The sequence below is a fragment of the Micropterus salmoides genome, unplaced genomic scaffold (genome assembly GCF_014851395.1).
Source record: "Micropterus salmoides isolate LMB-PRFRI ecotype aquatic unplaced genomic scaffold, ASM1485139v1 Ms_hic_scaffold_5, whole genome shotgun sequence".
NCBI lineage: Eukaryota > Metazoa > Chordata > Actinopteri > Centrarchiformes > Centrarchidae > Micropterus > Micropterus salmoides.
In genome coordinates this window covers 18,978,331-18,991,702 of record NW_024044237.1, presented here as the reverse complement: position 1 = coordinate 18,991,702, position 13,372 = coordinate 18,978,331, and the positions used below count along the sequence as shown (strand labels likewise).

At 41.9% G+C, this 13,372-nt stretch overlaps 2 protein-coding genes across 2 annotated transcripts in view; both read left to right on the top strand.

Annotated features, from left to right (window-relative positions):
* Positions 1-6,095: 6,095 nt before the first annotated feature.
* On the top strand, positions 6,096-8,221 carry LOC119888938 (small integral membrane protein 32-like). The gene is made up of 2 exons (XM_038699738.1): positions 6,096-6,731; positions 7,115-8,221. Exon 2 carries the CDS (start codon positions 7,149-7,151, stop codon positions 7,488-7,490), a length of 342 nt encoding a protein of 113 aa, XP_038555666.1. The 5' UTR covers positions 6,096-6,731; positions 7,115-7,148; the 3' UTR covers positions 7,491-8,221.
* Positions 8,222-10,426: 2,205 nt separating this feature from the next.
* LOC119888931 (protein diaphanous homolog 1-like) overlaps positions 10,427-13,372 on the top strand; it is a 97,339-nt gene continuing 94,393 nt past the window's right edge. The window contains 1 exon segment of the mRNA XM_038699733.1: positions 10,427-11,430. Coding sequence (XP_038555661.1) covers positions 11,329-11,430 — 102 coding nt within the window. The 5' untranslated portion in view covers positions 10,427-11,328.

Genomic DNA, 13,372 nt, shown 5'->3' with positions numbered 1-13,372 from the left:
CCAAGGCATCAGCTACCCCCTTGAGCCATCAGTCGCATTAGAAGAAATCTCTTGAGCTAATAATGACAAACCCTCTTAAATTGTAGAGCATCATAACCATTTATCACTAAAAAATACAACCTTCATCACAGTCATAATATCATCTAACCTGCTCCAGACCCTTTTTTTCCTTCTCTGACATGACAGCCTCACAAGCCCATAGTGCTGAGACCCTTTTTAAGAGTTCCTATCATTGGTGAAACAGTAATACCATATTTTCTGGAGCAGTCAGAGGGCTGATGGAGTAGAGGAGGAAAGGGCTATCGGGGGGCTAACAGAAGAAAGGACTTTACCAATTCTTCAAAGCCACAGCGCACCGGTTGATGATGGATGGAGGGATTGATGACAACACCCTGAGAACCACCCAGGTGGCTCAACTGGCCCGTGAGGCATCGCTGAGGAATGAGACAAAAGGCGGCCATGAGTGCACTCATAATTGCAAGTGGAGCACATTAAATTACACGCACACACAAGATAAACGTGTCAGGTGTGCATCTATGACAGCGTGTCATAGAATAGTATACTCAGCCTGTTTGAGGTTCAGACCTTCTTTTGCAGAGTGATTCATAGAGCCTGATTACTAGGAATTGGTGCTTCTTGGTGTATAAGTTAGCTTAATCAATCATGCAGTCTTTGACCTGCTGTTTAAAGTAATCTAAAGCACAATTAAACCTTTTTATATTCCATTGTGAATATGCCTACCTAATTTGGACCAACTCAGCCCAACTCCTGTCTTGACGTAGCTCCAATAAGATGTATTTATTTACTGGGCTTTTGGATGTAATTCTGCTTCCAAACTGTCACACAGTAGTACAAATATCTAAATCATGTTTTTCCAAATTTGCCACAACTGAGTTAAGTTCAATACGTCTGTCTCTCACTCAACAGACTAATTAACTCCAGCTGATGACAATTGCTCTAGGCGTCATCATTAGAGAATATGCAACATCTGAATAGCTGAACATTGTAACTATCATTGTATATGACTTCTTGGTGTTCACTTCAAATGTCTCCTGTGAGTCTGTTTTGAGTGTGCACAGAACCATGCACACCAGTGTTCTCATAATCGGTCTCTCTCTCTTTGGCTCGTGTGTTTTAGTCTAGAGAGTCTGTCTGGGGGTTATCACTGTTATCATATGCTATGACATGTCTTTGTGTGTGCGTCTGTCTTGGCAAGCAAGAATTGACATGAGCCCACCTGCCAGTGAAGCAGTGAAAAGCAGAGATGGATAGACTCTATAGGCAGTATATTTGGTTGTCTGCTAGACTCATGCCTGTGCAGCAAATGACATCTTTATACTTGAATATTGTAACTGTCATTTTAACAAATATTCTACAATATTTCAGTAACACATGAGAATTTCACATACCGGTAATAGTACCACTGCATATACCTGTAGATTTGTCATGAAAACACCTTCTGAGTTTGCAAATGCATAGAATCTGAAAGCAAGCATATACCTATTCAGTACATCATCATCACCACCTTGTGCATCATTGCAGCTTTGTGTCATGGCATTTATCATACATCATTTTCCATCATTATGTACACACATGTATATTTATATATAATATATATATAAATATATATGTGTGTGTGCATGTGTGTGTGTGCGTATATATATATGTATAGACTCAACAGGTGCTGCTACAACATTTCCTGGATTGCAAACATTCTCCCATTCACTCTCTGGACGAGTCGTGTGCGAGTGTGAAGGGAGAATAAGTGAGACATAGAGAGGAAGTTATGTTTATAACAATCCCAGCACTGCTGCTCGTCATATACCGCAACATTTCCCCTCAGAGTATTTATGTACCTTCAACATAGTTTCCCTTTTATGGGCTAGCCATGGCTGTTGCACCACTCTTCATCTTCTGAATCACTTTGCCTTTCTTTCCCTTTGTTCTGCTGTGTGTTGGCCTCTGTTGTATTTTCACCCTCTCTCACTCACTCATCCTATTTTTTGTTTGTTTCCCCACTTTTTGTAGATCTGCTGTTTGTTTCTGTCTTTCTCAGCAACAATATTCTTCTCTATGGCTCTCTGTTTGCCTCTGTCCCCCTGTTGTTTTCATTTCTTTTTTTCTCAATGTTTTATCTGTCTGTTTGACTCTTCCTCCTCTGTGACCTGAGTGACCCTGGAAACAGGATATTAGTAAGCTGTTTCTGTCCATTTTTCTCTTTCTCCCCTCCCCTCCCCATCCAGACTTGGTCTACAGACAACAAAAAGGCATACTACAAATACAAATACAATCATGGGGGATCAGAGATTATGTCTTATAGGGAACACTGGTTCTATTATTTCCCACTTGGTCTGTTTAGTTTCCCTCCTCCTCCTGCACTCCCTCTGCATCCATTTCTTTCATGTTTTGAGTGTCTAGGGCTTCTGGGGTGATTGCATGGCTACTGGACCAGAGACCCTCCCCACACTCAGACAAGGTCCCATTTACCTGGGGCACTCCCTCCCTTCCCTCTCAAAGCGTCCTTCACCGATCATGAACACACCCTCCCCCAAAATGATTCGCAATTGAAATTCAGATTAAAAAGAAGATAAAAGAGAAGCTAGCCGAGTCTCAGCATCTCAGCTCCTCTCTTGTTGTTTGTTTACTGTCCTCAAGATCACACTTAGAAATACCCTGGTGGCCTATATTGGCTGAGTCGTCTTTGTTCATAGAGCTGAGAGACCACTTGACCTGCACTGAGATCTCTGCCTACATTGTGTGCATATACATATATATGTGTATTTTATCATATACTGCAATAAAATAAAAAGTGTTTTCTTAAACTTCTTTTTCCACCACTGACTGTATGTTTTCAGGTTCAAATATATTTTGGCATCACAAAATATTTGAATGAATGTAATGTGCTTATTTATTGCATGCATGATTTAAAATAGTCCCTTGTGTGCATGTGTGTTTCACTAGTGACATGACAGCTGCTGCTCATTTCAAGTATCGATTTGTAATTTTTTATTGCGAGAGAAAGTAAATTCCTCTCCTTTTATTCCTCCCTGAGATGAGAAGCAGCATTTCGTGTTCTGGCAAGATAATCAAGTGACTAATTGTAGAGCGTCTGATTTCTGCCACTGGATTCGTTGCGTTGGCAGGGAGAAATTCTATTTTGCTGGCTGATTTTTCCACAGAGGTTAAAGAGGAGATGGTTATAAGAAAATGAACACAATTACAGAAAACGAGAGGGGGGAGAAATTTGCGTGTCACGTTTGTTGTTTGTTTAAGATTCTTGTTGAAAATCAGTCAAGCAGAAACTGGAATTGTATTGACATAAGAGATAAAGGAGTCCTAGCTGCCTGTGTAGCCATTAGAGATCACATTGTCTGTGTTGTGTGATGTGTGCGTTTTCGCTCTTTCTCTCTGTCTGCCTCTGTTTATGTAAGTGCAGTGAGCAGTGTGTGTGTGTATACAGCTGCTTGTGGTTCATGTCAAATGTCTCTTGTGAGTCTGTTTGTGTGCACACATGCATAAGCGTGCACACCAGTGTTCTCATAATCTGTCTCTCTCTTTGGCTTGTGTGTGTTTAAGTCTAGAGAGTCTGTCTGAGGGTATCACTGTTATCAGATGCTATGTGTATGTGTGTGTCTTTGTGTATGTGTGTGTGTGTGTGTCTTAGCAAGCAAGAGGGGACAGTAGCATTGTTTTTTATGAGCCCGCCTGCCAGTGGAGCAGTGAAAAGCAGGGATGGATAGACTCTATAGACAGTATATTTGGGTGGCTGTTGGACTCCTGCCTGTGCGGCAAATGACTCCACTGCACTGTGGAGCTCATGCTGAGGAAAGCAACAATATACTCTTTCATGAGGCAAAACTCTGTAGACTCTAGCAATTTTGTCTCAGGAATTAGCAATAATGCCTGAGGAGAGCACTGCTGTGAGTGCAGATCATCACTGCTTTTGTTAGTGCTCTTTACCTCACCCTCACTTGACATGGCATAATTATAGGTGACTAAAATTTTATGATGTAAAACAGTGGCAAAAGGCTTTGAGGGAAGATTCTCAAAACGTTGATCCCTTCCCCCTCCTGGAAATAATGGAAAATAGTAGTAATAAAATAACAACCACTGAGCAGACCCAGTTTTTGTGTGTCTGTATGTGTGCATGTGTGTGAATGAGAGAGTCCTGTGGATGGTGTGTGTAGGCTACACATGCATAATCCCTGTTGACTCGCAGGGCCTGCCATTTGCTTTGGTTATGTCTCATCAGCAAGAACATTGAGCTTCTTTTAAGTACTTTACCCTCTTTTTTCCCATCTCATAAAACAACATCATTAAACTCAGAAAAAGAAATCCAAAAACTTTCACTTTTCTTGTTTTTCTCCATTTTGAGCTCTCATGCTTCATAGATGAGTTGTCTTTTTCCCCCCTTTTTTTATGGATTAAAAGGATTAAGAAACAGAAAGGGATGGGAGAAAGGAGTGTAGAGAGAGCGGAGGAGATAGAGAAGGAGGGGAGAAAAAGTCATGCAGAGATTGAGAGAAACAGGAAAAGAGATGTGAGAGAATCAGAGTGGCAAAGACGAGGTGAAAAATCATGTGCGAAACGGACATGAACAAACACATAGAAGGAGAGAGGTCATTGTTATGTGTGACATGCTGCTTGATGGTGTCGAGGAGGGTGAGGGTGGCTCCAATAGCTGAGACCCTTAATGAAGTCTATAGTGGTGGAGATTACAATTCACCACTCCTAATAAAATTTACATTATCACGGGTTACAGCTAATGAGCAAAGCCTGATAACTATTCACAGATGAAGGCATCAGTCAACACACTGTACATGTCGTAGTATATATCAGCCCTTCTCACCCTCCCTTTCTTTCTTACTGAACCGCATCACCTGATTATGCTGCGTGAGTTAGGTCTGTTACCAACTTCCCAATGGAGTTTTGCAAATACAACAATGTACTTGATGTACTTGAAGGCACTCACACAGATTTTGGCAAAATCGATCAGATTTCCTTTGTGGGTCTTTGGATTTGCCTTTGTGCCTTTCTTGCATGTGTGTATTTGTGTGAAAGTGTGTGTGTGTGTGTGTGTGTGTGTGTGTATGTGTATGATGGGGATGAGGATAGCAGCAAGCCCGTGGCAAAGCAGCAGTGCATCCAAAAAGCAATAATAAACAGTAATCGCCTTAGCCATCACAATTATTGCTGTCCCTCTACGTATGTAAACAAGGCTTAAGGCTGTATTTAGATTTCCCATGTGACAAGCAAACTCCACCTAAATTTGGTCCTCTGTAATCCTATTTATTGTTGAACACAAAGTGGATGTGGAAAACCAAGGTATTTGATATTTGTAGTTTGCCTCAATCTTTTTCTAGTCTGTTTAGGTATAGTGCATGTGGTTTACAGTATTTTTGCTGCACTATATCTGTGTATTTGTGTTTTTGTGTGTGTGTGATCCCATGCCCTTGCTCTCTATGCCTGACAGCCATTCTGTTGTGACAGAACAGGTGCAGATGAATATGAAACGGATCGGTAGAGCTTTTAGGGTCTGGCCCTTTGTATGCATGCTCATGTCTGAAGCATCATGTAAGAGCAAAGTGGCCTCCAATCTCCATCTTTAGCTCCTCTTATTTTTAGTGTCTAGCACCAATGTTAAATCTGTTTCACAAAGCACATTTATTATTCTAAATACACCCACTGGGCCTAGTGAAATGCAAGAACAGTTTTATTGCTCTTTGGGCTTTTTTTTGCTAAAGAAAATGGACAGTTGTGCTCTGATATCCAATACTTCGAATGACTTAGGCACTATTGACTCAGACAACAAAGTACCTGGTAGATCCTTAAAATGCAATCACCTCTCTGAGTTCTTACACACACTCACCAATCTCACACTTTTTCCTGTTCTCTCCTCACCCCAGTGTGAGACATTCCCCACACTGGCCTAGAAATTGCCATGGACCATGGTTCTCTCATAACAGGAGAAATAGACTCTCTTTACAGTAGGCCCATACACATCCCTGTCCGGTGACGTGCCTCCAGCGCCCCCAACCCCCCCACCTCCCCCCTCTCCCCTTCCTCTCTCTCTCTCTCTCTCTCTCTCTGACATACACAGGCAACCCAGGGCGAAGAAGGGAAGCTGTGTTTTGTCCCTCATTAATCCTTCCTTTCGTCTCATTTTAGTCATACTGGATCGATAATCCCGTAAGGGCAGACTGTCTGTAGCATCTCTCCAACACGTATCGACCCAGTACTGGATAAAAGAACAGGCAGAGCTGCGCCCCGTACGCGCAAGCAAAGGCGATCTTGTTGCACTACGCACCACGGCGCAAAAGCAGACATTTGTGTGCGCACTAGCGATTGCCTCTGAACTCCACCACATCTGGCCGACCGCAGATTCATTTGGATATCCCCACAGCAGCCCACCATAACGCAGTCTGCACATATCCACGCGCATGGCAGGACGATTTGGATTTAAACGCCAACAAGTGGAATTGTGCTCTTTCACCGGGGCTCTGATCATGGATTTGACCTTTTCGATTTAATGTGACGGGAGACGCCGCGTTAATATCCCACTCAGCGACATATGGTCCGTGGACACAGATTTGAAGATATCGACCCGCCGTTTCTCCAAAGCGCGTCCTCGGCGGGGCTGGAGCGGACAGGACTGGGGACGCTGAGGAATGCGGAGCCGGGATTTTGTCTTTTCCAGCTCACCTGCGGAACTCTTCGCAGCGCATACCAAAGTGAGTAATTCCCAGAACTAAAACAACGTGCTTTTAGTTCGTTTAACACTGCTGTAGGATTCCGGGTTTCCACAAAGACCAAAATCATAAGGTCCTATGGCACCTTAAGGAGTCTATACATAGCAGTCACTATGATCTGATTTGAACATACAGTGTAGATTATCTGTATCACATGATGGAGTTCATCAATGACCTTGTCAGATATCAAGATATTTTGGGATCACTTTTAAAATCCTTTAAAATCTATCCTAAAAGGCACAGCACACAGGAATGGCTCCTGATCTTTATATCGGTGTTATTCTAATCAGAAATAGGACACCCAGACTGAACAAACACGGGGTCAGTAGGCTACATAACCATCTCCCTGTCTTTTCATCCTGCAGCGGACCGACGCAGCCGGTGAGCCCGCGGGGCGCCATGCTGAGGCAGATCCTCCTCAACTCCACCAACACCCCAGACTTCGACCTGGTGCTCATGGCACAGTCCTCCACGCACGCACCCTCCTCCCTGAACGCCTCCCACGGTGGCTCGGTGAGCGTGGCCGCTCTTCTGAGACCCACCTCAGGGCGAGGGGGAGGCGGGCTTCGGGAGGGCGAGCTCCACAAACCGGACCTGATCACCTACATAGTAATGTGCCTGCTGCTCTTCCTCTTAGTGTTGCTAATTGTGTTCTTCATCAACTGCCAGCTCCGGAACTCTTTCTTCGCCTCCATGCCATATGACAGGTCGCTGAGAGAGGCCCGGACCTCCTACAAGTAGGCTAGACCCCCGGAACAAATCTCCGGGACTCTGTGCTCTTTAATGAGGCTCCTTGTGGGGGTTTAAAGACTGGTCACCCCTGAACTGCTGCTGCACGTACTGGACACATGAAGTTGTTGCCTTTATCCGCTGTCTTGGACATTTTGGAAGGCCTAAATTACCTGGAATCCCCAACAACGCCTAGCATGAATAGTCAGGCCCACAGCCCCATCCCAAAAAGATAGCACTTCAGTTCATGGGGGGGCGTTTGAGAAAATGAGTGGTGTATATGTGCCTACTGCAGGTGGGAAGATAACGGTATAACTCTGATCAAATTAGTCACTCATATTTTCTGGTAATTAACGACTGAAATGTGAAACAATCCATCATCCTCTGCAACCCCCCTGTGGCCCCCCACTGCACTTCGGAAACAAATAGTTTATTCCTTTCCAGTACGCACCCCCAAAGCTTGTATTAATAGTTGCTTATTAATCTGACCTGCAACGCCTGCGGTTTGGATCCAAATTCACAGTATTTTACACTGGTCCTGATAAGATGAATCCGTTTTTTTTCTCCATTAAAACGTGACTTATGGCTACAGTAGTTTGTATATAAAATATTTTGTATGACTGTAACTAAATTGTCTTGTGAAATGATGCAATCAACACACAACTCCCCTTTTGTTCGTTGTAACATTGTGATTAAATGACAGACTGTAGGCCTATACCCTCACATAAAGATATTCAAATACACTTTGAAGTGGCAGTCTTTTCGTCTATCCACCTGTTTATGAATGGCGATGCGGGAGATGATGATGTAAAGGGCCAACTGTTAAACATTTAATACGCGTTCTTAGATGCCATAGGGCCACCAGCCTTATCACTTTTAATTAACCTCTCCCCCACAATTTATAGCGCCAGTATCCCGGAGAATCAAGACTTGAGGCTGAAGTTTATTACGAGTCCTGTGCGATAACCATGTTGTCTGTTACAGTGCCACCGGTGATGCGCAAATCCTCTCCAATCGTGTTGTTGGAAAACATCTCTAACATACCAAGACAGACAGATCTTTGTAATCCTGTACCTAGAGAGTGTGCATGCGTCTAATGTGTGTACAGAGGTTTGTGAAGTAAGAGACACACTGCATTTTAAGTACTGGACATTATATCTAATAGGCATATCCTATTATTTATTCAGTGACTCCTGAATGCTTCATCTGAAAGCAAAATTCCACCGAGATGAGTTAAACACAGTGATTATTGTTGCTTGTGGTGCGTAGATATTATTTGGATCCTAGAAGCGCTTAAATAAGACATTGAAAGTGGGGCAAAAGGCCACATCTACCTTCAGTGTGAGATTTATAATGACCTACTAAATAGGCTACATGCTCTACCTCAAGAATTGGGTTGATTTAGTCAGCATATTTAGAACAATAGGCCATGTGCCTCCTTAGTTCACTAATTTACGGCAATTGCATTCAGAATCAGAATAAGAATCACAATCAGAATTACTTTATTGATCCTCGAGGGGAAATTCTGTGTCACAGTTGCACACATTGCACAGTAAGGCAAAAGGAGTATCAATAATAACAGAAAGTTGGTATATAAAGAAGTATATAAATATCAGAGTAAAAATATAAAATACAAAGAAAATATAAAGGAGTGTGGATATGGTTGTATGTACAATATTTACATTACATTAAGCTGACACTTTTAACCAAAGCGACTTACAATTGCTAAGTCAGAGGTCGCACGCCTCTGGAGTTAACTAGGGGTTAAATGTCCTGCTCAGGGACACGCCGGTGTACGTGTCACAGTGGGAAATTGAACCCGTGTCTCGCAGACCAAAACCATGCATTTTGTCCACTGTACTATCACCACCTGCGCCATTATTACCATAATTAAAAGATTACGTAATTATTATGTAAAGCTAGACATTGCCCTGTAGCCTATATTTTAATGTTCTTTTCCCACAGCTGTAACCGCCACTCAGAGCCAATTGCATTTGTGAATGCAAACAAATCGTTTTAGAGAAAAAAATAAAGTAGGCTACATCACAAGTGCTTCCTATTGGTACATTAACTTTGCTTGACGTGGTGTAGTAACTCTGATGACGCCTGCAACCGCTTGGTGGCGCCCCAGGTCTGATTATTTGTTTGCACAGCCTATGATTACAGTACAAAATGGCCCAGGTCACACATGTTGAAACATCACATTTAGAAAACACAAAAATATCTCCCGTTCAATAAGGAAGGTAAGGTTAGGCCTAATCATTACCTTAATTTAATTAATCATTGTAACACTTGCACAATGAAGATCTGCCTAAAGCTACACCAACCGAATTCCTTTCTAGATATATGAGATAAGGTGAATTGTCTGTTGTCTGAAATGTCTTAGCTACATCTAGACACACATTAGGGTCACATAGAGAAGATTTTGTAATGTGGCAAAGTTATATTGTTCGCAGAGAAACAGCAAAAAGAGCTGTGGAGAGAATAGCCTTTATATTTTATGCTTTATGAAATTCTTGAAATAATAGATAGCCTAATAGGCCTTCAAAAGACTAATCTTCACAATGCCCTCGGAAACCTGTCTTCCTACATCCAGTAGCCTATGAACTTTTGGTAAAACTTTAGTGTGCAGGTGTAGGATGCCAGAAGTTACTTTTAAACTCGTCTGTAAACACGTCTGTAAGTTGTTCACTTGATAACTGCATAGCGCTGAAACCTACCAGTAGCCTTGGTAAGCCTACAAGCTGAATTAATCTTCAGAGGCTGTGCTGTCTGCTGGTGGTGAGTTATTCTACTACACTGGTCATCTAACACTGGTTCAGACTATTTTTTCTTCTCTTTTTTGTAGATTTTATGACACACCTATGACACAATACATTGTTACGTCATACCCTGTGTGTAAACTGAGGTCATGAACACTGGCGCCATGGAAACGCTGCAGTGGTACTGTGGACATTGTTCTACAGCATTAGTCAGCAGTTAGACTAGTCCTCATTTTACCGGGGAGCTCTGTAACTCTTTGACGGAGCAGTTGATCCCTGGACACACAGCTCATGCCAGAGCTGTCAGTTAAATCCTCTCAGGTGTAGTTGCTGAGCGTAAGCTCCTCCCCAACCAGCTCTGACCGGACTGTCAGAAGAACAGGAAGACTGCCGTAGAGCTAAAAACGTAGCGCTTCCTTGCTGTCATTTAGGGGTTAAGTTAAAAAGTTAACTAAAGTTGTAGCAGTTATGGAAACTAATTTGGGAGACACCGTCGGGCCAAGTCATCCGTAACACCAGCTCGTCGCCCGTATTGTAGTCGCCGAAACCACTTGTGGAAGTAGGAAGAGCGGAGTTTTTTTTCCCACGGAGACTACCTACTGTAGCAAGACAAGCTAGCCTTGCTAAAGCTAACGTTAGCACAGTTAGTACCGCATACTTTCGGGACTTAAAATTAACATTGTTAAAGCGTTGCTTGGTGTTACACGTGGATACTGGTGGGAGAAAGTTCTTATTTGTATTTTATAAACTCAACAGGGTGTTTACGGACTTTTCATCCCGAGGACTTGGTGTTGTGCTTTGAATTTCCCTCCTTCTGTGAAAGAGACAGGCGATTTAGAAAGGGGTTCGTTTGGTGTAATTTAGTTGGCTTTCTACCAAATCATTAGCAACATTGTGCTAATTGTGGGTAGTTAGCCAGGAGACTAGGCTAGGCCCAAGGGAATCAACAGTTGCATTTTTAGAAGTTGAGAAACATCGTCGGAGGAATCATTTATTTTTTTCCTTTTTTCTGTTTAAGTGCAGTGAGATTACTGCCGCACGGGTTTATTTTGACTCCCCAATTCAAGGTAACGGATTAATTTATAAATATGGATCCCCAATCGGGCAATTCTGCCTCAGCTGCAGCTGGTCCCAAGAAGGACAAGAAATCAAAGAAGAACTATGAGGATGGAGATGGGAAGAAGAAATTTGTGAGTATCCCACAGGTTTAACTTGTTGCACTTTTCTGATCTCTTTGGGTATGTGGGCTCAAAAGTGTTGCACCCAACTCCATTGATTTCCCCCCCCTCTCATGTTTCAAGTGAAGCTACAAAGAAACAAATGCCACCATACCAGTAATTAGTTTGAGTCCCTAAAGCTGTGCACCAGCTGTCAATACAGCTTGAAATGTTACCCTGCAAGATTCACGACTCAGGTCAAAGTAAGTCAGCAAATGAGGAAGTAGCTGGCCCCTCCAACTTTGAAGACTTGCACTTGCACTGTGCAAGTTATGCAGTGCTGAGAAATTGCAGCACATCAATAAGGATCAGCGTTATTGGCCAAGTATGTGTACACATACAAGGAATTTTACTCCATTTTTCCATTGCTGTCCGTGTACTTACACAGAAATAACAGACATAACAGCTAAGAACAAGGACAACAAAGCTGAATAAATAAAGGTAAAAAAGAGGACTATTACCACTACTACTATTCAGAGTCAGAGGTTTTATTATTTTTCAACATTTGACTAACTATAGAGACCCATCCATTTCACAACCACATATCCTAAGTTATATTTTTTTTACAGAGAAGACTATGTATTTCAAACACTATATAAAACGAAACCATGTTACTAGAATTGTGTCAAATGAATGACCTAACTTTCTGTGGTAAGGTGTGGCATTGGCACATTGAATTCTTTCATTGTGACTTAAATGCAATGTCACCTGGTGTCTACCAAGCATGTGTGGTGATTCAGTCTGGTGTCTTGATGGGAGCAGAGCTGTACAAAGTCATCATTAGTAATGCTTGTCATCAGCCATGAAAAAAAACCTCTCGCGTAACTTAACCCCTTAGCTATCTCTAGCAACAGGTGAAAACCGATATTGCACACGCAAACAGTATCCATAGAGGATGCACAGAAAACACATCTGGTCACCGAGTAAACAGTTCCTACACACACACACACGTGAACACACACACACACACACACACACACAGAGATTGTTCAGGCTTTTTGTCAAGAACTTTTTCATGTAAATAATACCACATGGGTATGAGACCAAGTACGTGTATGCCAACAATAGTAGTAGGTTGTTGTAGTCAAACTCTGTCTTTCTTAAAGGCATGGTTTTGGTGACAAGAACTGGCACATTGGGACAGTCACAGTCTACACTAGCATACAGTCAGTTGAGTAGTGAAAAGCAGTCCATACTGTAAATGTATGCTTTTGCGCTTTTTCAGCCTTTGGAAACACACACAGAAAAATAGATGAAAATAAAGTAAGTATATTATGAGTACATGTCTGTGTGTGCGGCGAGACTGCCCACCTTAGAACGAGGCATGACCTTGAATTAAGCATGCCACTAACTCTGAAATTTGAACTAGGGCTGGACGATATGGCCAAAAATGTTAACACAATAAAAAGTTACATATCTTTCGATATCGATAATTATCACAATAACTATCAAATCGTTATTTTTATCGTTGAAGAAACCTGAAACTCTTCTTTATGGTCAACACTTGATGCCAAACAGTGGATCACTTCACAGATCTGAGGTAGAACATTCAGAACAATTATGATAAATCTTTGTCAACAAAGTAAAGTGAGTAAAGCAGTGAGTAAAATTAAGTGAAAACCTTTTTCAGTCCTTTTTAAAATAAAAAAAATTAAGTCCTAATTTGTGTATGATTTAAGTGAATAAATCAAACATTTATTGAATATTTACTAACATTTGTTATTTTATTGAAAAAAAATATATTGTGAAAGTTATTGTTTTATTGTCCAGCCCTAATTTGAACCCTTTCTGGCAGAACATTTATTATACCGCAGTCAAGGGTTCAGACAGAGGGGGGTGTAGAATAATGTGTGGCGTACTTGATATACAGCGTGACATTGTCTCTCTCAACTATCTTGTCTGCTGCATTAACTTA

Coding starts and splice junctions, on each gene's coding strand:
- LOC119888938 (XM_038699738.1), top strand. CDS start 7,149: ATGCTGAGGCAGATCCTCCTCAACTCCACCAACACCCCAGACTTCGAC.